Source organism: Dermochelys coriacea, chromosome 16, assembly GCF_009764565.3.
Source record: "Dermochelys coriacea isolate rDerCor1 chromosome 16, rDerCor1.pri.v4, whole genome shotgun sequence".
Lineage (NCBI taxonomy): Eukaryota > Metazoa > Chordata > Testudines > Dermochelyidae > Dermochelys > Dermochelys coriacea.
In genome coordinates, this window is record NC_050083.1 from 13,011,525 (window position 1) to 13,035,917 (window position 24,393).

Genomic DNA, 24,393 nt, shown 5'->3' on the forward strand with positions numbered 1-24,393 from the left:
AAAATGTCAACTTGTTTAATCATTTTGATGCTTGAGTACCGATTTCAAGTGTGATTCAAACAAAGCCCCGTAGAATGTCTTCTGCTCATTACATAGCTTCAGGTAAAGATGGTCAGAGTGACTAGGACTTACCTTGCTCTCCATTACAAAAATGTCATGGATGTGTTTTACAGACCAGTTTTGGGTAGAAATGGTGAAACAACACTGGCCTGTTAATGTCTCAGTCAGTGACTTCATTTGCCAGCTGCTCAAGGTGATTCACTTCTTTTGGTCCCTGTTGAATAAAGTCTGAACTCAGCTGCCATATTTTCAGCATGCCAGTGGCATCCCCTGCTGCCAAAAGCTGAGGTTGCTTGATGTTAAACTCTATGCAGTACACAGGAGTCTCAGCTGAAGCTTGCTTTATAGAAACTGCAGGCTTCTGGGAGCTCTTCCCAAAATCAAACAGCTGCACTTCTCCTTAAAATAAATAATACATTTGTTTACTGTAAAGATTGATATGGAATAGTGTTAGTTCAAGCTTCCCCTCCAGCCTTGCAGCACAGATTAAAGTTCACCCCTGCTGGCATTATCTAGATTAAGCACTGCTACACTGAAGTGTGGATCTACTCACTAGAGTCAGGGCAGGTTGAAACCAGCTGCTGGCAGAAGTTATACTGCAGCCCTGTTGATATCTTTAAATGCTAGGCCACTTTCTGTAGTCAGTCTGTCACATGGCAAACTACTACTGCTAAAAATGAGTGCTGGAAACAGTTTTAGCCATGGCATGGGATAGCAAATTTCCCATATCCACACAAGTCTGTGGCCAGACAGACTTTGGCAATGGGCAAGATATGACAACTGTAGTTGATACGCCAGACCTGATTATCTAAAAACCACTGCATTATACCAACTGACAAACTTTCTTAGAAGAAAACCTGGTTTCTCCTTCTAAGAATAGAGGGTACCTACCTTCTCCAGTGGCAGCTGCAAAGACCAAGGGTCGTACTGGAGACCAGTGCACATTAAACAGGTACTTATTTGATAACTGGAGAGAAATAAGGGGTTGTGCCTGCAGCATGGAGTGCAAGTGAACATGTCCATCAGTGCCACCACTCAGAAAGAGATTCCTGGAGAAAGAGAAACTTCTTAGGGGATCAGTATTAAAAACACAGAGCTAATGTACATCAACTTGCAGGCTGCTTAAGTGTGTGGCGGCTTTATTTCTGGCAATTTTGACTGAATGGTATCAAGATTCCTCAAATTATTTGTCTTTACTCAGTTTTCTTTTTTTTTTTTGTTAGCCACTATGAACTGCCATCACATGAATCACTGCATCTTTGGCCCTGTAGTCTCCACACCCATACAAACTGTATGCAGCACCAGGACTTGCAGCATGTTTCAAGGAAACAGATTTACAGAATTTAAAATGGTCAGTCATTAAAGGGTGCACCCACACACTATGTACAACACTTCCACATTTAAAACATAGATGGCTACTAATGAAAGACAAGTAGCACGATGGGCAGTTGACTTTGATGTGGAAGTTGTTATGGGAAGAGTTGTCCTGACGAAAAAGAGCCTAGTGGAAATAAGTTCAGCTGTGGTGTAAATAGGGACAATGCTATGGGCTTCAATGAAGTTGCACCTATACAAGGGGCATATTCAGCTTTGGTGTAAGTTGGTGCAACTCCCTTGAAGACAACAGCATTCCCACTAAAACAGCTTCCCAGTGTGACAAATACAGCAGGGTTTCTGGCATGTGGCCCTTGATTGGATCCTTCCTACCCCCAGGTCACTCAAGAAAACCACAATTAGAAAAGGATGGTAGTGTAACAAACTAAGATTTGGTGCCAATGCAGTCTGCCCTTTACTTGCCTGTGGAAAGGTGAGCAGCTTACACAGTACACAGGTCCACCATGAGGAGAAAAAGCAAACTGTGCAGGTGCCTTGAGGGGAACAGAGCTACCTGTCCCAGGGACAGCAGTGGTCTCTACTGCAGTGGAGCACTTGAGAGAATATCCACCTTCCACACCAATGATAAACACACTGGGATCAAAGTGGGAGAAAGAGAGCGAGGTCACACCCACAGCTGTCTCCCCACGTGTGCGCTAGGGGAAAGGGGACAAACAATGAGACACAAGGACTCAGAAATGTAACCTACATGTACATGAAAGCTGTACTAATCATAGCCTGCCCCAACCATTTAGCATTTTCTTTTTACAGAACTGAGTCCTCTAAGTATTCAAGTTCAGGATGGAGAACTTAGCTGCTTACAGCTCTGGTCATTTAGCTTTAGTTCAGGGCAAGGCTGCTGCACCCAAAACTTCTAAGGGGCTAGTTTCCACACTATCCTGTGGGTTGGTAATGGGAAAGCCAAAGTTTACTGGGCTTCATTCTCTCTCTGATCCCCCATCACATGGAAGCTAGAGCCTCCTACTTCTGCTCTCTAACTCACACAAAGCCCATTAAAAGGTTGTTTCAAGTCAATGTTCTCTGGAATTACTGAACTAACCTTAAGTTTCATACTCCGAGGGATCTGCTGAGCAACTACGGCGAATCCTTTAACTAACGTCAGCTGACCATCTCTCTGGGTCTGCCACACAAGGATCTTTCCATCTGTGGATACGCTCAGAATCTGGAAGTGGTGACTGTGCTTTGAGTCCTGAAACCAGTCAACCTGTTCCCAACATGAGAAAACTCTGAAAAGGGGCCTTGCCAAACCCACCAAGCTCAGTAACCCCACATTCAAGAACACTAAGTCTCAGGACAAATGACATTAGGTGACACTACCAGCAAACCAGTCTCATGAGGATTTGCCCTCTTCAACTGTGTTGAGGTTAAATTAAACTAGCAATGAGAATTTAAAGATTTCAATGCAACTGTGCAAGTACTAATCTGGTGTGAAGATGCCCAGGAAATAAAGGGATGTAATACCAGGATTGTGATTCCTCCTGCCCTCCAACCCAATGAACATTCCACTAAAGTGTGGACTGCCCCCTATTACCTGATAAACTGGATCTGTATGAGTGTCATCTGTCATCCCTGTCCTCCAGATCAAGGGGTCTTCTATCCTGCTCGTGTCCCATATCAAGACCTCCCCACTGTAAAGGCCACCTGTAGATGACAAAGGATCAAAAGAACAAACAATGGCTACCAATGAAAGTCACACACGACATGATGGGCTGTTTACTTTGGTTGGCTCACAGAAAGAGTTGTCCTGAACAAAAAGGGCCAAGGGAAAATAAATTAGTCTCTGGTGTAAGCAGGAATAAGCAGGGGACATATTCAGCTTGGATGCAATGCTATGTAAAAGTTTGAGATAGTTCTGCCTATTCCTACTCATGGGTATTGCACCACCTAGTGGTGCCTAATGGTAGAATCTTCTAGCAGAGTCCATTAGTGTTCTTGTGCCCCCTCCTACCTTTCACCTCAGTGTCTCCAAACGTTCTGAAGGCAAGGCCGCAGCGCCTTCTACCACCTCAGTTTCTTCCACTGCAAACCAGACATGCCAGAATAAACCAGGACTCTGAGAAAGAGGGGAAGGCAGGTAGGAAGTGTGAATATACAGAGACGACTCTGGTTATACACAAGTAATCTTCATTTTTCCAAGTGGCTCTGTATATTCCAATTTATGAGACAGATTGATAAGCAGTGCTGAAAATAACCTGGAGGCAGGAACAGAGTCCTAATGAGAGACTGAAGTACTGCTCTACCAAATCTACCATCAGCCCTGGAGGCCAAATCAAGAGCGCAATACTTAGTAAAAGTGTGTACAAAATTCCAGGTCACTGCCCTGCAGATTTCAGCAGCAAGGACTTGCTTAAGGCAAGCAAAAGAAGCTGCCACAGCTCTGGTGGAATGTGATTGTACTGTCATGTATAATATTCAACAATGTTGTTTCTAGATGGATTAAACGAACAGTCTAGGAAGAGGACATAACCCATGTAATTCTTAGCATAAAATACAAAAACTGGATGATTTTCAAAATTTTAAATTATGTTTAAATAATATACAAGAGCTCTTCTTGCATCCAAAGTATATATAACGGACTCCCCCTTATTCATATGAGGCTTTGGAAAAAATGCCTGCAAAGTAATTGATTGATTTAAAAGTCAGACACCACTTTTGGCAAAAATCTGGGTTCAGGCCTAAGAACTACCTTATCTTTATGAATAGTAGTAAACAGTGGATCAGCCATCAAGGCATTCAATTCACTCACCCTTCTAGCTGACATTATGCCAATAATGAATGATGTCTTAACAGATAAAAACAGGTTTAAAATTAAAGCTAATGTTAAAATATTATATAATACACAGTGATGGGGCAAGGCCAGATGGCTATAGGAAAGTAATGAGAAACAGGTATGTTAGCCCCAGGTGAAACAAATCCCTGTTATCACAGTAACCAAATGGCAGTTGTTCCAGGTTAATCAAGACACCTGAGGCCAATTAAGATCCTTCCAGAAAGCAGTGGAGACAACCAGATTGATTGAGACACCTGAAGCCAATCAGGGGCTTGCTGAAACTAGTTTAAAACCTCCCAGGCAGTTAGGTGGGTGTGCATATCAGGAGCTGTGGGAGGAAGTTGCACTGTTGGAGAGACTGAGCAGCGCAGACCATATCAGGCAGAAGGAAGGAGGCCCTGAGGTAAGGGTGAAGTAGAGCTTGAGGAAGTGGGAGCTGCTATGGGGAAGTAGTCCAGGGAATTGTACACATACTGTTTCTAAAAGGTCAGCTACCATAACTGATACTATTAGGGTCCCTGGGTTAGAGCCTAGAGTAAAGGGCAGGCCCGGGTTCCTCCCTTTGCCCCCCCCCGATCAATCACTGAGACTAGGAGACAACAGAGACTGTGCGAGGGAGGATAGCTTCTCCTCACCTCCCTCACTGGCTTATGATGTAAATGGCTCAGCAGGCTGTGACCCTTGCCTCTAGGGATAGAAGGGCTACATAGAGGGTAACAGTGAGCCTCCGAGACTAGCGAAATCTGCCAGGAAACGCAGGACCCACAGAGCCAAGGACAGAGCTTTGTCACAACAGGTTAAGAAGAATATCTGTACATCTGGGTATAATGCTTAGATTATCTACAAATACAAAGTTTGTTTTAAAAAAGTCATAAGATTTTATATTATATATATATATATATATATAAATAAGAGCATAAATCAGCAATAACCCAAATTTAGGTGAGTAAATTTAATAATACAATTTAAATATTAGCATCCAAGTATTCAGGTACATCACTCATGAAAAGTTATACAGAGTTAGTTGTGGAAAGCAAATATATCAATGAGTGAAGATTTTCCCCTCAGTAACTGAGAATTTAGGGTAGGTTGTCCATTAGAAAATGCAATCCATCAGGAACGTATCTGAATTACTTTCCTTACTGCGCTTCTCATCGGCACTCCAGCTCATCCCTCCAGGTACTGGCGATGTCCGGTGATGTGTTCTAGGTAGATGTCCCTCGACCACTTGATGGCTTCTGACACCACCAGTTGCCGCATCAGCCAAGATTCCACATTCTCTCAACACTCGTTACTGGGGACCCATACACCCAGGGCTCCGACGACTGGCGCGCAAGTTTGGACCTCATAGCCCCTTGCTCTCAATGTGTCGGCCAGAGGGTCATATTTCTCCAGCTTTCAAGATTGGGCATCATGGAAAGCTGGGGTCCTGTTTTCAAAGGGAATCGTGACGTCCACCATAATCTTCCAGTCCTCATTGGTGATGACAATGTCCAGTTGCAGTTATCGGTCCATTCCAGGGTTGGTGGAGTTAAACTTCCAGACATTTGATCATGTTATATCTTTCTCTGCTAGATGGAAGAGCCCATTATTAAATATTTGTCCCCAAATAGATACTTACAGATTGTAATCAAGTCACCCCACCTTCTCTTTGTTAAACTAAACAGATGGAGCTACTTGCATCTATCACTATAAGGCAAGTTTTCTAATCCTTTAATCATCATCATCATCACGGCTCTTCTCTGACCCTCTCCAATTTATCAATATTTTCTTGAATTGTGGGTACCAGAAGACAGTATTCCTGCAGTGGTTGCACCAATGCCAAATAGAGAGGTAAAATAACATTTCTACTGCTACTCAAGATTTCCAAGTTTGTGCATCCCAAGATTGCATTAGCTCTTTTGGCCACAGTGTCACATTGGGAGCTCATATTCAGCTGATTATCCACCACAATCTCCAAATCCTTTTCAGAGTCACTGCTTCCCTGGATAAAATTCCCATCTGTATGTATTGCCTACATTCTTTGTTCCTAGATGTACACATTTACATATAACTGTATTCAAATGCATATTTTGCTTCACAGTTTACTAAGCAATCCAGATCATTCTGAATCAGTCACTTGTCTCTTCCTTATTTACTGCTCCCCCAATTCTCATGGCTCCTGCGAATTTTATCAGTGATTTTATATTTTCTTCCAGGTCTTTAATAAAAATGTTAAATAGTGTATGGCTAAGAATCCATCCCTGCAGGACTCAACTGAAAACATACCTCGTCAATAACAATTCCCAATTTACAATTAGATTGAGACCCATCAGTTAGCCAGTTTTTAATCCATGTAATGTGTGGCATGTTAATGTTCAGGTTCCCTGACAAAGGAAAGGTATGAGGAATTGGAAGGGGTAGTCTTTCAAACTGTGTGGCATTACTCTTTTCTTTAACTTCTAGAACCCATCTGTCTGATATTATAAGCCTCCAGGCACTAATAAAAAGGGCTAGCCTCTCTTCAAATAGAGCAAGGGAAGGATCCTAGATGCTTGGTTCTTGACTCGATCTTCCCATCACATCTGAGGTCTGGCATAAGACAAAATACTCATCGAAATAGAAGACTGCTTAAATTTAGGTCTTGATTTAAATGACCTCTTCTTATGCTGCTCTGAAAGGATGTAGCTTGCTGGTACTGTTGACATCTCTGATTTTCTGGATAATAAGTTGAAGACGACTCTGGAGAGTACTGCCTCTGATAACACAAAGAAGCAATCTCCTAATAGAAGCAATAAAGACCAAAGAAAGAGTTGTCAATCTTGTAGTCTCCAATTTTTTCAGAAATTCATCTGTATTTTCACCAAAAAGACCATCCCCTTCAACATTGTCTCCAGAGAAGAGGAGCAAAGCCAAGCATGTCTCCTCAGCATCACTACAGAAGCCAATATACTAGCAGAAGAGTCCAAGACATCAAAAAAAAAACCCTAAATGAGTGTAACACAATTTCAACGGAGGGTCAAAATATGGTGAATCTCCTTTTGTCATCCAGCAACTCCTGCACAAACAGCAGTATCTTCTCCCACAAGTGAAGCTGATAGCAGGACACGACAGCTTGATAACTTGCCACCCTAATACCAAAGGATAAAGAAGAGAACTCTTTTCTCACTAAGGGAGAATCTTCTTCCCCTCTGTCAATAAGGATAGAGTGAGCTTGTCCAGATCTTGCTCTGCTACTGGCAGGAGCCACCACCAGCGACTTAGGTACAGGGTCCATATGAAAATATGAATCCTCTTCTGAGGAAAAAGAATGCAGCTTGCCAGGAATAGACCCACACTGATTTAGTTGGCTAAAGCAAACATCCAAAATAGGTAGGGATATCCTATTCCTGGAAGAAGCACCAAGAATGTCAAACATCAGATGAGAAGTCTTTTCCACAGACACTCAAGGCAGATTCAAAGTGGACATCACACGATCCACTAATTCATGAAACAGTGTAGTATCCTTAAAAGGGGAGGAGACTGAAGAACTCCCACATGCCATCTGGTGACAAATCAGGATCACAGTGCATGACCACATGCTCCTGTTCAAAGAGAGAGGCTATCAATTATCAGGCACCACTGCCTGAAATGTAGACAGATTTGGAGGAACTGGATCTGGGATTTTCACACCACTGGATCCTTAGCAAATGAAAGCTCACCTCTCCATCCACGTGGAGGATAATTGAAAAATTCCTGCAGCAGCTCCCAATAAGGTCACGACACCCAGGACTGTCAGTATTCCCAACAACTGGGATTCAGGAGCACCCCCCCAAGGAGGAGGACCAAAGGGAGGGCCAAACCAGGAAGAAACAGGCATCTTAATTCTTCCTCTAGCCTCCTTCAGCTATAGATCTGGCACTGGATCTGTGACAAAGTGCACTGGAGATACCAAAGGACCTTGAGGGAGGTAAGGAGGAAGCCTTTACGAGGGTCCTGTAGGAGTCCTAGGAGGAGGAAGTACGACAGTTCTACTCTCCTTATAGATGAGGTGGCCAGTGAAGCCTGCCTCTTAAGGTCCTCTGCGTTTTGCCCAGATCTGAGGATTGATCAGAAGCCTCACAGTGAACCTTGTATCATGTAACAGTATTCTTCTGAACTGAAAACGTAAGTGGAATCAAAGCAGGAGCCAAAGTCAGGGACGAAGAAGTTGACAGCAGCGGATCCAACACCAGACTCATGCTCCTGGCTCCCAAGGCTGACCCCAGAACCAGCCTTGACTTTTGGAGCCATAGAGGCTCTGTAAGAATAGAATGGATCCAATAAGACAGATGGAGACGACCACATGGCCCTTGATTCTGACATAGCAGGAACAGTGAGAATTGGAGCCAAAGCTGATGGGGGTTCCGACTTCCTGGAATCCTCCAACTGCTTAAATTTTCCTGAAGTCACAGTCAACAGTGTGTCTCAGATCTTGGTTTGGATGCTTCAAGAGCCTCCTTCAGGAGAACCCCTTGCAATCTGTTCTACCTCTGCTTGCGAGCTCTGGGGTATCAAATTTCGGCAGATAGAATACTCAGACAGAGTGACCTTTCTCAAAACACTTGAGGTACCTAATGTGGTCATCCACTGCTGAGAAGGCAGTAGGGCAGGAAGCACACCTCTTGAATCTTGGCTTCTTCCTCTTCAGTTCCACCATCACCCAGAAATGAAACACTAGCAATTAAGTAACTATTTCTATACTTATACTAACTACTATTAACAACACCAATGAATACTCAAGGAGAAAACTCCAGACCCAAAGAGTTCAGAGCGGTTCACTTCCATGCAAGCTCATGGTTGAAAGGAACTGAGGTGGTAGATGATGTTGTGTCCCCCGATATAGCCTTGCTCTGAGACGGCTGAGGGGAGGGGTACAAGAGGATGCAAGAGCACTCTGAGACAACGCTAAGGGAAGTTCTGCAATTAGGCATCATTAGGCAACGCAATACCCTAAGTGGGAATATGCAGCCATCTTGAACAACAAATACTTATGCAAGGACTGATTTTTGCTCTCCCTCCTCCATCTCCCAGGTTCCCCACTTTCTCAGCAGGAATCTCTAGATGCTCCAAGAGGTAGTATAAAACAGGTAAAGCCTATTAAGAGGAGGGAAAGTCGCACTAAGACAAGGGAAGATCCTGATTCCTAGTGCCTTGGATGAAACAGCAATTACACATTTGGCAGCAACACTTCCCTTGCCTTGCACTGCCATTCCTCTAGGGAGAAGTCCCAGGTATAGGGTGACCAGATGGCCCGATTTTATAGGGACAGTACCGATCTTTGGGTCTTTCTTATATAGGCTCCTATTACACACACACAGAGTCCCGATTTTTCAGGTTTACTGTCTGGTCACCCTACTCAGGTAGCCTTGAAGAGAAAGTCAGCAGCACTAGTTGAAGGAGAGATAAGGGAACAATTAAAAATAAAATTTAAGGCAAGAGCAGTCTACCAACGATCAACGAAGGCTGCGATGGATGGAAAGCTAGGCACATGACAGAATTGGGAACATCCACTACTAGATCAGGACGCTTTGGGTTTAACCCCCTTCTGTCCAGGTTCCAGGTACAAACATAGGATTTTTCTGTGCTCCAGTCCCCGTCGTCCAGTCTGGAAAAGAAAAGAAGTCAAGATGGAAGCTATACCTCATCTGGTCATTGTTATATAGACACACTCAGCTACGCACATTTCCAGCTACATTCCCATTTCCATTGACACGTGCTCTCTGGGGCTATGAAAGGCTTTGTTTAGAGGAGGCTGCGATTACAATGCATCTCTGGGGAGTGCTACATTTATGAGTACATGTTGATGCACTCCAGTATGATGGGAGCGTTTGACAGCAGTTCTTTGATATAAATTATTACAGGACAGGACCTATTAACTATACTACTAAGGTAACAGCCTGGAATCCACATTGGGGAAAGTTACTTCACAGCCACCATTCAAAGAGAGCACACATTTCCGCCTTTTTAAGTTACCAGAAGCAACTGTTCTGCAGAGAGGATGAAAAGCCAACAACGGTTCATTCCAACAAGGAGTTCAGGGTTTGAAAGTGCTCTCGAGAGGAAAAAAGTGTTGTGCTGCTGAGCAGTGACCATTGCAGCTGAATAAGGAGAACTGATAGGGGCTGAAGTGCTACTCAGTCCTGCTTGGCCAGGAGAGAGTAGCCATTAAGCGGACCCTTGATGTTGGCGTGGAGGGCTCTGATAGTGATGTACAACAATCTCCCCCACCCATCTCAAAGACAAAATGAGGCATTTGTTTAATTAGTCATATATGTAATGACATTTCTGCTGAGGTCATACAATCATGAAGTCTCATTCACACCCATTTGCACCTCCAAATGGTGCGGATAATATTACACAAGTCATGCCACTGACATCTCTCAAGGCCTAAATCCAATTTCATTTCCATGTTTACTTGCCCCAATTAAGTTGGGCTCATGATTTGCTTCATTTTGTAACTCTGAAAGGACAAAGGAATTAAATCTCTCAAAAGACAAAGTTCTGCTTCCCTTCTGCTTTGTAGCTATTTCATTTACTTTGTGTTTATCAGCGTGCAACCTTTGTTTCTTAGGGGCAGTGCAAATCTATAGCAATTATTGCCATGTGCAAAGTCCCCAGGGCTGGAAATACCATGAAACAAATGTTTGCCATATTGCATTTCCTAAACCCAATCAACTCCATAATGATGTCATTCACTTTCTGAAATAATGGGTTTCCCAGAATAAGGTACCAGGAACTGTGCATGTGGGAAAGTAAATCAGACAAGCAATTTCAACCATGACTAGTTTACTATGTGCCAGCAGTGGGAGGACTACCAGCAATCTCTGTCCACACTGGCGATAACAAAGCAGACTAAAATGGTGGTTAGCCTTGCTGGAAGAAAATCTAATCCAAATAGTATCTGGCATGCGAGTACACAGTTGAGAGCATTTCTGTGCATGGACACCAGGTGTATTCTATATGGGCTTGGAGACCACGTGATGGCTAACTAGACATTTTATCATCAAGGCAAGTATGCACATCCAACCATCCCATACATATACAAACATACACCTCTTTACGCTTTCCAACAGGATCTCCAAGAACAAAACACTGAGAAAATATAGAGTAGTTTTGGGGATTGGAGATAAGGGACAGAGAGAAAAGGAAAAGGATATCAGACCTAAATTAGAACACTGCTGAATGCAGGCCAGTCTGAAATGTCTCAGAAACCATTCTCAGTTGTGCTCTGGATCAAATCAGGTGCTCACCTGCCGTAAGAACATGCAACAACTGATCCAGTGGCATTCCAGGAGATGCTGGTCACCTGCAATTTCTGATCCCGAGCCTCTGGGTACAATAAGCTATGCAAACAGGACACCTGGAAAAGATGAAATCCAAATACTGAGCCAACAACCTATGGAGATACGGAGAATTAGGATCTATATTCAGGTTTCAGAGTAGCAGCCGTGTTAGTCTGTATCCGCAAAAAGAAAAGGAGGACTTGTAGCACCTTGGAGACTAACAAGTTATTTGAGCATAAGCTTTTGTGAACTACAACTCACTTCATCAGATTCTTCATTCAGTGAAGTGAGCTGTAGCTCACAAAAGCTTACGCTCAAATACATTTGTTAGTCTTGATCTATATTCAGAGACTGAAGAAAGAATCACGTTATCTCCACAAACCAATATCCTGGTCAGGCTCCAGACTCCCACTCTCTTTACTACAGCAGCAGAGTCTGGGGAGACAAACTGTGGTTTGTAGATACAGGCAAGACAGAAGTTTGCCTCCTACTGACAGGATCACACACAAAACTCTGCATGCTCCCAGCAAACCAAATGTCTCTCCATAATGTCATCTCACACTCTACTATCTTCAGAGCACTTACGGAAAAGACTAAGGAGCCCATGCCCCGAAGGCTTGGGGCAGTCCTGCTCCACAATTCTGGGGGTTTAAGATCTACACAGTGCTTTCAAACCATAATCTGATAAGAGGTAGCAATAAACAGACCCAGCATGCACCAATAGCTATCAGCTGCCCACATTCCTGGACGGATACCCGTCATGTGAACAGGTAGAGTTGCCAAACCACAGGCACTGCAATGACTTCCAGATGCTGCCAGACAATGATTAACACACTATTGTCTGAAGAATATGGCAGGAAGATCTAAATGAGCAGAGATTTTAAACTGCACTGGTTGAAGAGAGGAGGAAACTAACCTACTCCAGTTGTTAGCTTCCTTTTGATAAAGCCAGTATTACACACTGTTGCTACTCACAAGGACAGGTTACCTAACTAGACTGGGGTGAAGGCAAAAAGGAGAGAATACTTATTTTCTTATGAACAGAGTCAAGCAATGACAGTCTCAGCACTAGGTAACAGAGCCAACTATTCCACAGCTGTTGCTATTGGCACTGTCTAGTATGGTCATATTGCTCTGAATTCTATCAACCTACCGTTTCATTCTGATCTACCCAGTCCACCTCAAAGCCATCGAAGGCATGACTTCTCCAGTTTTTATTCAGCTCTTTGATAACAACATCCTCCACTCCCTGAAGGAACGAGAGCAGGCCAGGATAATCCACAGGAGCTTCCTTCTGGAGACCCAAGTCTTGGATCGTCTCCTCACTTTGATCAGTCTGCATGCCAGCATCTCGGCTGGAATGGGATTGTACTACAGCCTCCATGGTTGAGATCTCCCCAGTCTGGCAGCTTTTCTGTTGGAAGAAGAATAATGTTCTACAAATGAAACAACGAAAGATGGGTGCACAGAGACCCATTTAGGACAATTCCCTTTTGTCACTAAATATACTGACTATATACTCAAAAGGGACCTTGCATATTGTGATCCTGGCTAATTGGTGGCTTTCATGCACTGTGGAGGCATGTATGCAAGAACAGTTCTCAGGCCAGTGGAGATCATGTTTCACAAAGAGAAGAATAGTTATCAAATCTAAGTACACCTCTAGCAAGTCACTTTATGGAGCTACCCTGGTTTTAGAATCAGAGAAACAGAGGTCACTTGCTTCTCGACTTCCCTCAAATCAACAGGGTGATGATACAGATGCCAACCTTCTATTCCAGTGATTAGGTACTCAGGAGAATTAGTAGGAAAGGACAGTCCCAGAGTTATGGGAGTGGAAACATAGGACCCAATTTTAACTGATGTATAAGGCACTGGGATCCACACTATGTACGTACTGTACTACTAGGGTAAGAAAATTCAATTACTTTTAGCATATGATCAACATGAATGTAAATAGATTCCCCTCATTCTTGCTCCTCCAGTGCAGCATAATATATAAAAACATAAAAATGGCCACACTGGGTCAGACAAATGGGCCATCTAGCCCAGTATCCTGTCTTCCAAAAGTGATGACTACCAGATGCTTCAGAGGAAATGAACAGAACAGGGCAATTACTGTGTGATTCATCCCCTATTGTCCAGTCCCAGCTTCTGGAAGCCAGAGATTTCGGGACACCCAGCGCATGGGGTTTGTGTCCCTGACTATCTTGGCTAATAGCCATTGATGGACCTATCCTCCATGAAATTATCTAATTCTTTTTTGAACCCAGTTATACTTTTGGCCTTCACAAAATCCCCAGCAATGAGTTCCACAAGTTGACTGTGCATTGTGTGAAGGAGTACTTCCTTATGTTCGTTTTAAACCAGCTGTCTATTAATTTCATTGGGTGACCCCCGATTCTTGTGTTATGCAAAGTAGTAAATAATACTTCCCTATTCCCTGTATCTAGCTGGGCCCGGAACATAACACCTCTTCTCCTTGTGCAGAGTATTAAAATTACTTCCATCTCCAAAAACCATTATTATTGAGGCTCTGTTTATCATAGTCATGGCTTTGGTAAAACTTTTGACTTTTAAGGTCTTTTTAAACCAGTAATCAAGACTCCTCCATGACTTTTACAAATTTGGCTCTACATATGTCCAGTGAAGTGAAGTATCGGAGAGTGACATGCTGTTTTAAATTTTTAATTAAAACAAATTTCAAAAATAAATCCATAAACAAAGGCTATTTGGTCAAAGCAATGTGTGTTCATGACTTCCTGGATTTTTTCCATATATTTTTGACCACTGTGTTTTTTGCCATGACAAAGAAACAGCCTGAATTAATATTAACCAGACATCAGCAACATGTTCTAGCTAGGTATTTATACTATGCCTAGAACCATGATGTCTCAGCACTGTACAAGAAATACAGCAAGCCAGTCCATTGCCCAAACTTCTCCCACAGGGTTCCAGAGTCTACATTCACAGGGAGCCACAATCTTTTAGAAATGTGCTGAGCCCATCAGCCTGTTTTATTTTTCATTTTGCACCTTTTATCCACATCTCAGCTACAGGGAGTTGTGCTTAATTTTGACAGTTCTTCAATTTTTGGAAGGGTGCTAAAAACTGCCTCAGACAACTCCACCAAACAAAACAATATAAAACAAGAAGATGTCCTTTTCTTTTTGAGAAATATCTGTGCTGAGGGTTTGTGACACCTTAGAGACTAACACATTTATTTGAACATAAGCTTTTGTGAGCTACAGCTCACTGCATCGGATGCATCACGAAAGCTTATGCTCAAATAAATGTGTTAGTCTCTAAGGTGCCACAAGTCCTCCTTTGCTTTTTGTGGATACAGACTAACACAGCTGCTACTCTGAAACAGATATTTCTGCATCTGCTACCTGCAAACAAGTAAACATGCTTTCCTAGCCCAGATCTCCAGCCTGGATTTTCTGCAGCATTCCATATGCCCCCGGAGCACAGTAAAAAGAATAGATAGGCTGTTCACAGCAGCTTTACATAATTTAGCTCTTGGAATATTCCAATACAGGATTTCAGAGTGGTAGTCTCTAAGGTGCCACAGGTACTCCTTGTTTTTTCAACTACAGATGTGGCTTTGTTCCAGTTTCAGCAACCAGCCAGCTACCCAATGAGAAATAAAGCTGCTGATGGAACAGTGCTATGGGTTCAGCAAGTCAGAGGTATTTCGAAGCCGGAAAGCTGGAATGAAGGAACAGATGGAGAAGGTGGTTGTAATTAGCACTTCCACTATGAAAGTGTGAAAATGGAAGCACTTCTGAAAACGGACAGGAAAACTGAAGTTCCTGTGGCAGCACTTAGTGCTTGTACCATGCACTCAAAAATTAGCTTGCCTTCTGCTAATGTAGGATTATGCGAGCCAAAGAACTGGACTAGCAGTGTGGATGGTTTACAGAAGATGAAAGGAATAACAGTCTCCTGACTGACTTGAATATACTTCAGATGTAAATTCATGGGTTTTAAAAAGTATAACCCTATCTGGAAAGAAGTAAAAAAGGATTCTCGGGAGGAAAGAGCTTCTACTTTGCTGACCTCTCTCACAGAGGTAATTGCTGCAAGGAAGACAACTTTGATACAAAAAACTAGAGGAAAGCTTTTCCAAGTGAAAAATGAGGATAGCAGGCTTTTGAGAAGATTTTTGGGGTAATGGCTTTTGGACCTGACCAGAGAGAGGTCCAGTCATCGCTATCTCTGTAGTCAAAGTTGCTGTCTCACAGCTGTATTGTGCTATTTCTCCCTGTGTTTGCCCAACAGATCTTTGAGGGAGGCAGCATCCCTCAACTGGGATCATCACTTATGTTTTTATTTGGTTTTGCAAACCTTGAGACTGAGATGTTCACTTCAGGTACTGAGGAAAGTTTGAGGTGTGTGTTTTTCTGTACTTTATCCATGTTGAGGCAGACTCTATTGGTGGGGAATTCCCTATATTCTGGGCAGAGCCACTGAAGCAAAAAACTATTCCAGCAGCTCCAGGGCAGAGAAGACCAGAATCCCCTCAGACTTTAATTTTTATTTATTTTAATTTGGAATATGTGTTTCCTCATCAAAAATATCCAGAATAAATTAGGCCATCTCAATGAATGTAGACTGACAGATCTACAATGTCAAAATGCCTCCCCTCATCTGAGTCTGACTCCTCAGAGGATGACAAAGACGAGAAAAGATTTCACCTTCCACAGAAGATGGAGAGTTAAGTTTTCAGATTTCTTACATCTATGCGTTTCTGATTTCTTGGACTTTGTGGAGTGCTTTTCATTTACCAAAAGAGAATGAGGCTGGGGAAGAAGAAAGGAAGGGGCAGTGTAGTGGGAGTTGAAAAAGGAGAGGGATACTTCCAGGAAAGTAGAAGACAACCCAGGAGATTATGTTGACATGGAAAGACTTCAGGCCTTGTGAGCACTCCAAAAGAAAACCTGAGGCCTGATAACCCCCCAAAGAAGGCCAGTGGAGTCCCAAAAGGGGCTGTATAGTGCCAAGTGATGACTGAAGTTATGGCCAGAGAGGATTTAGGATGGGTAGAAGGCACAAATACAACGAGGAGGATAAATAGTTAGCACCACTTAGGCACATGCAGTAGATTGTAAATATTCTGACAGTGCCAGTGACAATGGTGATAGCAATGGCAGAAATTTCCCTCCACCCTTAGTTTATTTTCTTACTCTAACAATTCAGACAACGTTTTATCTGAAGATCTGCAAGGGCAATAGAGCTGGCAAGTCACAATTTTCTTAGCACAAAGGGATTTCTTGGAAGACAAACAACTGTCGTGTTTTGCCGTTCAGCATTTGGGAATGGGCACAAGGGACACAGTACCTTTTCTCTCCAGGATAAAACACTATTTCCACCATATTTCAGAAAAGGAAGCACTGTGAGATCTTTGCCAGACCTAGATGGCAAAGGTGAACCAAATAAAGGTACCAATGCCTCAGGATGAGGTAAACAGTGTGTCAACGTGCTGTGTGCCTCACTCTCTGGCATCCAGACCTTTGGGGACTTACCTCACTCTAGGACTGCCACAGACATGTCCCTAGGCTCTCCTGCACTTCCTGCAGAAGGATGGCTTTATTTAGGGGAAAGCCCCTCAGGTTCCCAGCAAGCTGCAGCATTTGCTTCATGCATTGGTAGCTGCTTAATGCCAGAGAGTGGGGTAAGGAGCCCCTTCAGTTTCCCCCAGAGCAAGTGACTCATGGACAGAGTCAACGTGCAGGAGAAAGCGCCAAGGTACCCACCAACCCACCACCACGGTGAATGGCCCCTGCCCCCACAACCACCATGGCCGCTCACCGCCTCGCAGCGGGTCCCCTGGTCTCTTCGCCACAGCGACTCTACATCGGCACCGCATGCCACACCATCCCCGAACATCCCAGCGGCGGAGGAATGGCAAGAGGTAGCAGTGAGTCTCTCTAGAAGCACAGAAGCCTGGAGTCCCGGTCCCAAGCGACCCCCTGCGACCTCTCTAGAGCCGCCATCTTCCCAAGCCAGCTGCGTAGGTTCCCATGGAGACCAGAAAGGCACTGTAGAATGACAACAGTTAACAGCAACAATTCCACAATACTACTCTGACTGGCATGACTGCCATCTTGGTTAAGGGCACGGAACTTACAGAATACCCAACATTTCAGATGGCCACCTTGGTTAAGGGCATGGAACCTCAGGTCTGGGGGAAGGGCCTAGCCGGACCCGCCCTCTTTGCTAAGGGCACAGGGTCTCTCTTTAGGACATGTTGCGTGAGCCTGCCGTTGTTCCCTCACCTCCTCTGTTTAGGGGGCATTTAACTCAGCTTAGACCCCGGGACCCAACGTGGGGAGGGAGCATTCCAACTGTTCAGAGGAAGTGAACAGGTTGAAGGGGTCAGTGCCAGGAATAAAGATGGCCGCGGTGGGAGAGGCGAGGACACTGAAAACAAAGTTCATGAGACCAAAGTTGGCAGCTCAGCAGCCTGCCTCTGGCAAAACCATCCTGTGCCGCCTCCTCAAATCCTGAAGAGGAATGGGTGGGGTGCCCTCCAGTCCCAAAGTGGAGGCGGCCCCAAATCCAACCCAAGAAAGAAGGGGGCTGCAAGGGGAAGCTCCAGAATCTGTCCTATGAGGCCCTGCCGTTCTCTCTTCAGGAGAGAGATTGAAGACACGCTAGCGGTCTGCAACTCTGCATTGTGAGAAGGAAGCCTTCTCCCCTACCCCCAACCTCTCGCCGCCGGGGCGGGGGGGCTACATTGTGAAGGATGTTTGAGGAGAAACCGGATATTCAGCAAAAAAAAGGCACATAATCCTCTCTAATATCCATCCCTTAGGGTTCCTCCACAGCCACAAGCAATAACAGTATTTTATTAAATTCAGCAGAACAGATATCTTAATGGAATTGGGAGATATGCCCACAGTTCCAGTTCGGAGTCACACACCCAATTTTGGCTTAATTTTAATCTTTTTTTTTAATTAATCTTATTCTGATGAAGTATTTGTACTGTGTTTAAAGTACTATTTAAATTCCACTCTTAGCTTTTTGGAATCTCACTCTGTTTGAATTGCCAAAGTTGGGCAGTCCATGTCCCATGGAGAGCTCTATACCAGAAAGTTGTAGCCCTCTAACTATACCAGTCAAGTTAAAGCTTTAGAGGATGCCTACACTCCCCATGTTACAGCACTGCTGTGGCCGCGCTGTGACATTGGTAGTGTAGACACGTTTTTTTTTTTTTTTTTAAACACCCCAAATGAGGGGTGGTACCTTTATCGCCGGGAGCCGTCTAAACAGGCACTTTTCAGCACCAAAACTTCTGTCACTCAGGGATGTCCTTTTTCACACCCCGAACGACTAAAGTTTTAGCACTGAAAGTGGTAGTGTAGACCCAGCCATACAACACCCTAGTGTAGATGCAGTTTCATCAGTATAAAGGTTACACTGCTTATATATGTGGAAATAGCTTTATACTGGTATAACTATTCCCATATGCAAAGGGGAATAAGCTATACTGGTATAACAACTGTGTCCACACTAGGGCTTATACAAGTATATCTATATCAGTACAACTTCCAAGTGTAGACCAGTTCTTTTTAACTTAGTGGTGGACACATGGGATAAATTCAGCCCTGGCATAAACAGATCTAAATCAATGCATGTACTTCATCAATGGAGTTCTTGCCACTTATTCCAGGGATGAATATGCCCCATACATAAGAATCAAGATATATGGGAACAAATTCAGCCAGGTCTATACTACAGATTTCTGTTAACCCTATGTCGGTCAATGGTGTGAAGAGGTGTCATCCCAACTCTGACCGACATACCTTTGCCGGTTGTAGCCCCTAGTGTCGACACAAACTGGCAAAACTGCGTGCACTTTTACTGGTATAGCTTGTTCCGCTTGGTTTTACTATACCAATATAGCTGCATCCACAGCAGCAATGCTTTGCCAGTACAGTATACTGGTATTCCTCCTATTCCAGTAAAGCAGCAGTACGGCTGCACTTATAGACATGCCGGCGTAGCTTCAGAATGGACATAACTCCACTAAAGTCAAGAGATTTGCACCCAGTTATGCCATAGCTCGATTTGTTCTACTCTGGCAATCTAACAAAGAACCATCATCAGATAATAATTATACTTTATAGTAATATTTCACCCTTCTCTAGCATCTTTCACTTGAGAAAGATTAGCAAAGTAAGCCTTCCAACACAGATATGAGGTAGAAATAAATATTGTATTCATTTTACAGATACAGAGAATGAGGGAGAGAGAGATTAAGTAACTCACCCAAAGTCAAAAGAAATCAGGGGCAGAACTGAAGTCTCCCAATTCCCAGCCCTGTGCCTTCGACCATCTATCTCCTCTGCTCCTCCTGATTTATTTAGGCCTTCATGAAACTCTAATTAGTAGATCTTTTCAAAGGATGCAAATGCTACACACATAAGCAGTGTAACCCAAACCCCATTTGAGCATGACACTCACCACCTAATACAGTATTGGGAACAAAAGGACCACTCCTAGTTCACCAAGCCATTAACGAGGTCTACAGACATGTTTTTAAACCTTGTATTTGCTATTGATGCAAGTGTAATATGCTGTAGAAACTCAGATAAAGTTATTATATTATGTTTGATATCTGCATGGATACTATGGTGATGAGTAAAAAGAAAAGGAGTACTTGTGGCACCTTAGAGACTAACAAATTTATTAGAGCATAAGCTTTCGTGAGCTACAGCTCACTTCATCGGATGCATTAGCTCACGAAAGCTTATGCTCTAATAAATTTGTTAGTCTCTAAGGTGCCACAAGTACTCCTTTTCTTTTTGCGAATACAGACTAACACGGCTGCTACTCTGAAACCTATGGTGATGAGTGCAATATAAGAACCTATATAGAAAAGAATACTGCAACAATTGTATAAGTACTGTGTCTTCACAGAGAGAAAAATAACAGGTACTAAATGGCTCTTTAATCTAATTGAGAAAGACATAACAGGAACCAATGGCCAAGAAGCTGAAGCTAGACAAACGCAAATTAGGTGCACTTTTTTTTAACAGTGAGGATGATTAACCATTGGAACAAACTACCAAGGAAAGTGGTGGATACTTCATCTCTTGGAGTCTTCAAATCAAGATGTCTTTCTGGTAAACTCTATGAACTCACATGTGTATGTTTACTTACTCTGTGCCCCAGATGCTGCACCTCATGAGGCTACAATAATACTTTGTGCTTAAAACGATACTTTGCATCTGCAGATCTTCTCTAGCTTCATTAGAGAAGTGAATGGGATTCCCATTTTACAAATAAGGAAACAGGACGCACAGAGAGGTTAACTGACTTGCCCAAGATCACAAAGCAAGTCCCATTATTCTGTGGTAACATCCACTGTTTTACCAGTGCAAGCGTCTGTACATGCATTGTAATGGGCTGATATCATGAAAGCATCCTTCACCCTCATTTTCTCCCGAGTTGTATTTTTCTAAAACCTGACAAAATCTAGACTGCAGAACTTCTCTTTAGATTTTCAGCAGGCCAATGTTAAGTATGATCTTAGCAATACTTTACTCCCCTTGTTCCCTTTTCTGCTCTCTCTGTTAGCACTTGATGTTTTAAACATTCATTTGTGAAGCAATTATAAAAGACTTGCAGCACAAGAGGAACAACAGGAGCAATGCACTGTTTTTCTCACAGCCGGACTCCGATCCTTTGTCTGGAGAAAATACTTCATGTTCCGCCTCATAGTGAATTTATTCAGGACCCAGACTGCTGTCTCATAAAACAGTGCTGTGCTCCTATTATTGCTGAAATCCTAGCACAGGACTTGCTGGGAAATGCTTATTCCTTGGGACATCAGCAGACTCTACTGCTTGAAGATGTTTAAGGGTATTGAGAATCTTTGCCTCCCAATGATTGAGATAAAAATAAATACATTTCCTTATTCAAACTCAGCCACTCCACTAAAATATGCGAAGTGGGTGATGTTTACAGGGTTCTTTGACCAAAATGCAGTGAATATTAAGTACAGAAAGTACAGTGCTTCTGAATCTCAGAGTTTACTGTATGCTAGACAACTTTGCTGAATATTTGAAACTGAGTGGAAATGAGTATTTCAGAAAAGTTCTCAGCAGTATGTAAGGCAAACATTTATAATTTAAAACAGAGAACCTGCTGCAGTCAGTGCAGGTAAGATCCATTACTTGCTCTTCTGTGTTTAGAGATCAACATTAATAGTTGCTACTGGATATACTCCAGCAGAACTCCTAATGGAAAGACAACTCAGAACTGTTTTTCCAACTTTGAAAAATAACTGTATCTCCAAAGTGGCCAGACATGAAGGGAGTAGCCAAATTAATAAGAATTCTAGGAAAGCTAGAACTAGAACTCTAGAAGAGTGTGATGGTCCACTTTTACAAAGGTCTCTCAGCTAGAAAACTGCCAGATCTAGAACCTAGTTACCGTGTTCATGTCAAAGTGGATAGAGAGCTCTCTCCGTGATAAAAACTCCCACCTGGAAGTAGCAGTGATAGCTTTATCACCAGGAGTGATGATTATTTCCACTTGATAGGACAAGGCTCACCAGACCTTGTAAAACTACCATTTTTTACTAAATGAACTTGCTAAGTAAAGTCTCTGAAGATTGCTATAAAGCTTTGCTTTTTTTTCTCCCCCTTTTTCTTTTTTTTTTTTTTAAAGGTTCAAACCAGGTATCGTGCTAATTCACAATATATAGTCATATACATTTGATATTTTATAGTCCATCTGTGGAAACAATAGGTTAATAATTTACTAAAATTATAAACCAAATCATTCTTTCTGAACTGAACACATTTACAGAAATTGAATCAGTTAAGTGAACCGAATACTAAAGAAAAAATTAAAATGCTAATTAAAGCAGTAAAAAAAAAAAAAAAAAAAAAAAAGGACTACTTGTGGCACCTTAGAAACTAACAAATTTATTTGAGCATAAGCTTGAGTGAGCTACAGCTCACTTCATCCGATGCATTCGGTGGAGCTGTAGCTCAGGAAAGCTTATGCTCAAATACATTTCTTAGTCTCTAAGGTGCCACAAGTACTCCATTTCCTTTTGCGAATACAGACTAACACGGCTGCTACTCTGAATTAAAATAGTACAATTGGAAATGCCGTTTTCCACAATTAAGAGGCACGTTTCGGAAGAGATTCGGGTAAATTTTTCAAAACCACTATGAAGTGGCTATTTTCGAATCAGAACTTTAACTCGGCGGAGGCTGCTGGAGCTCTTGATTAAGCAATGGCTGTTTGCCTAAAGTGTTTTAAGATTAACGAAAGGTAGCGGGAAGCAGCTGTAAAAGTGCGGAACAGGCACCCCTCTCCCGACTACTTTGCGAACACAGAGGATTTCGTGTTACGGGGTACTTGTTTCCGGTGGGGGCCTCAGAGCCAAGCCCTACCCCCACCGTGCGGCCGCAGATGGGTAGATTGGGCTCGTCTTCTCTCCCCCGCCCCCATTACATATGAAAACTCAGGTGCGGGAAGCACGTGTGTGAAAGGAACCGGGCACAGCCAAGAGCGGCTGGCCTGGAGGCTCGTTGCCATGAGCACCTCCACACCCCCAGCCAAACAGGCTAAGATCCGTGCGTGGGGGAACCGACAGGCTTTACCGCCGGCAAGTTCCCCCTACGGCGGCGGCGGCGGCGGCAAACCCCACGCCACGGGGCGGGGAACCGAGTACCGACCTTTCGCTGCACACGGGCGGCTCGCATCGCACGTGGGGACGGGCGGGCAGCCGCATCCCGCCGCTGCGCGAGTAGCGCGTGGCTCCCCAGTCGGGCGGGCCCCGCCAGCCACGGAGAAAGCGCCGCTCCATCCCCGCCTTGCGCGGCCGGGCAGCACCATGCAGCAGTAGCGGCTCCGAGACCACAAGGCGGCGAAGCATCATGGCGGCGGCGGAGCACAATGAGGCTCCGCGGATGCTGCTCCAGGAGGGGGGGTCCCGCTGCTCCGCGCAGGCCGCAGCGCCCCCCGCCCGCGGAGAAGGAGGCCGGGCAGGACAGACAAAAGGGCTCTAACATGGCCTCCTCTCGCCGCGGCTGAGGCCTGCACATCCGCCCGGCCGACCCCGCGCTCTTCCCGCCTCCGGCCCGGCCGCGGCCCGTGTGGCTGGGGAAAATGGCGGTCGGTGCAGCGCCGTGCGGGGAGGAGGCCGCGGCGGCCGCCGCCATTCCCCTCCCTCCCCCGTCCCGGCCTCACCTGAGGTCTCGTCGGCCCCATCGTGGTTGGAGTTCAGCTCCTTCTTACTGACTTTGGCCGCCGGCGCCGACATGTTGGTGGCTGCGGAGCGCGGAGGGAGGGGGTTGTAACGGGACTGAGCGCAGGGGGGGCCGGGCACAGACTCCTGCTGCTGCCGCCGCCGCTCGGACTCCCTCCGCGGCCGGGACGCCTCCTCCTCCTCGGCCCGGACCTGAGGCTCCCGGATAAAAGGGGGCAACGGCGGCGCTCGGGCACCCTCACGCTATCGCCCCAGCCGGGACCAACGCCGCCTCCTCCTACTGCTGCTACTGCTGGCGAGGGGCGGGCAGCGTTGTGCGCAGGCGCAGCAACCCCCCCTCCGGGGCACGGGGGCACGAAGGCCACACTGCGCACGCGCAGCAATCCCCCCTCCCGGCCGCTGGGGAGGGGAGGCGTACAGCGCAAGCGCAGAAAACACCGCTCTTGGGCATGTGAGACAAGCGCTGTAATGCGCAGGCGTAGACACCCCCTTCCGTCCTGAACATCCAGGGGCGGGCAGCTTTGTGCGCAGCCGCATCAGACTCCATGTGGGCCCCGCCTCCGCCGCCTGCCCCACGCTGTGCCCCCATTGGCCGCGCCTCGCGCAGGCAGAGAGCGGACGGAGCTCAGTGCTAAGGCGCCGAGGAC

General features: G+C 44.6%; 2 protein-coding genes across 4 annotated transcripts in view; one reads left to right on the forward strand and one right to left on the reverse strand.

The window, feature by feature from the left end:
• The window catches only part of SPTAN1 (spectrin alpha, non-erythrocytic 1), an 86,761-nt gene extending 73,435 nt beyond the window's left edge, over window positions 1–13,326 (forward strand). The window contains exon 58 of the mRNA XM_043498641.1: window positions 13,314–13,326. Coding sequence (XP_043354576.1) covers window positions 13,314–13,316 — 3 coding nt within the window. The 3' untranslated portion in view covers window positions 13,317–13,326. The remainder of the gene's footprint in view (window positions 1–13,313) is intronic.
• On the reverse strand, window positions 1–24,184 carry DYNC2I2 (dynein 2 intermediate chain 2). Of its 3 annotated transcripts, XM_038375100.2 has the most exons (10): window positions 23,728–24,182; window positions 17,323–17,552; window positions 12,662–12,922; window positions 11,476–11,585; window positions 9,673–9,830; window positions 2,987–3,096; window positions 2,495–2,659; window positions 1,858–2,090; window positions 952–1,109; window positions 1–459 (listed from the first exon to the last, which is right to left on the reverse strand). In XM_038375100.2, exons 1-10 carry the CDS (start codon window positions 23,798–23,800, stop codon window positions 221–223), a joined length of 1,737 nt encoding a protein of 578 aa, XP_038231028.1. In that variant the 5' UTR covers window positions 23,801–24,182; the 3' UTR covers window positions 1–220. The 3 variants fall into 3 exon arrangements, with proteins under 3 accessions (XP_038231028.1, XP_043354584.1, XP_038231031.1); XM_043498649.1 differs by lacking the exon at window positions 2,495–2,659 and having other exon boundaries at window positions 23,728–24,184; XM_038375103.2 differs by lacking the exon at window positions 17,323–17,552 and having other exon boundaries at window positions 23,728–24,180.
• Between the last annotated feature and the right edge of the window lie 209 nt (window positions 24,185–24,393).

What these genes read in the sequence shown, in the direction of transcription:
- DYNC2I2 (XM_038375100.2), bottom strand. Translation starts at nt 23,800, where the DNA reads ATGTCGGCGCCGGCGGCCAAAGTCAGTAAGAAGGAGCTGAACTCCAAC. An exon ending in TGGGGCCGACGAGACCTCAG is followed by an intron (nt 17,553 to 23,727) that starts GTGAGGCCGGGA and finishes GTCATTCTACAG; the next exon opens with TGCCTTTCTGGTCTCCATGG. An exon ending in AGCTGCTCACCTTTCCACAG is followed by an intron (nt 1,110 to 1,857) that starts GCAAGTAAAGGG and finishes CTCTTTCTCCAG; the next exon opens with GAATCTCTTTCTGAGTGGTG.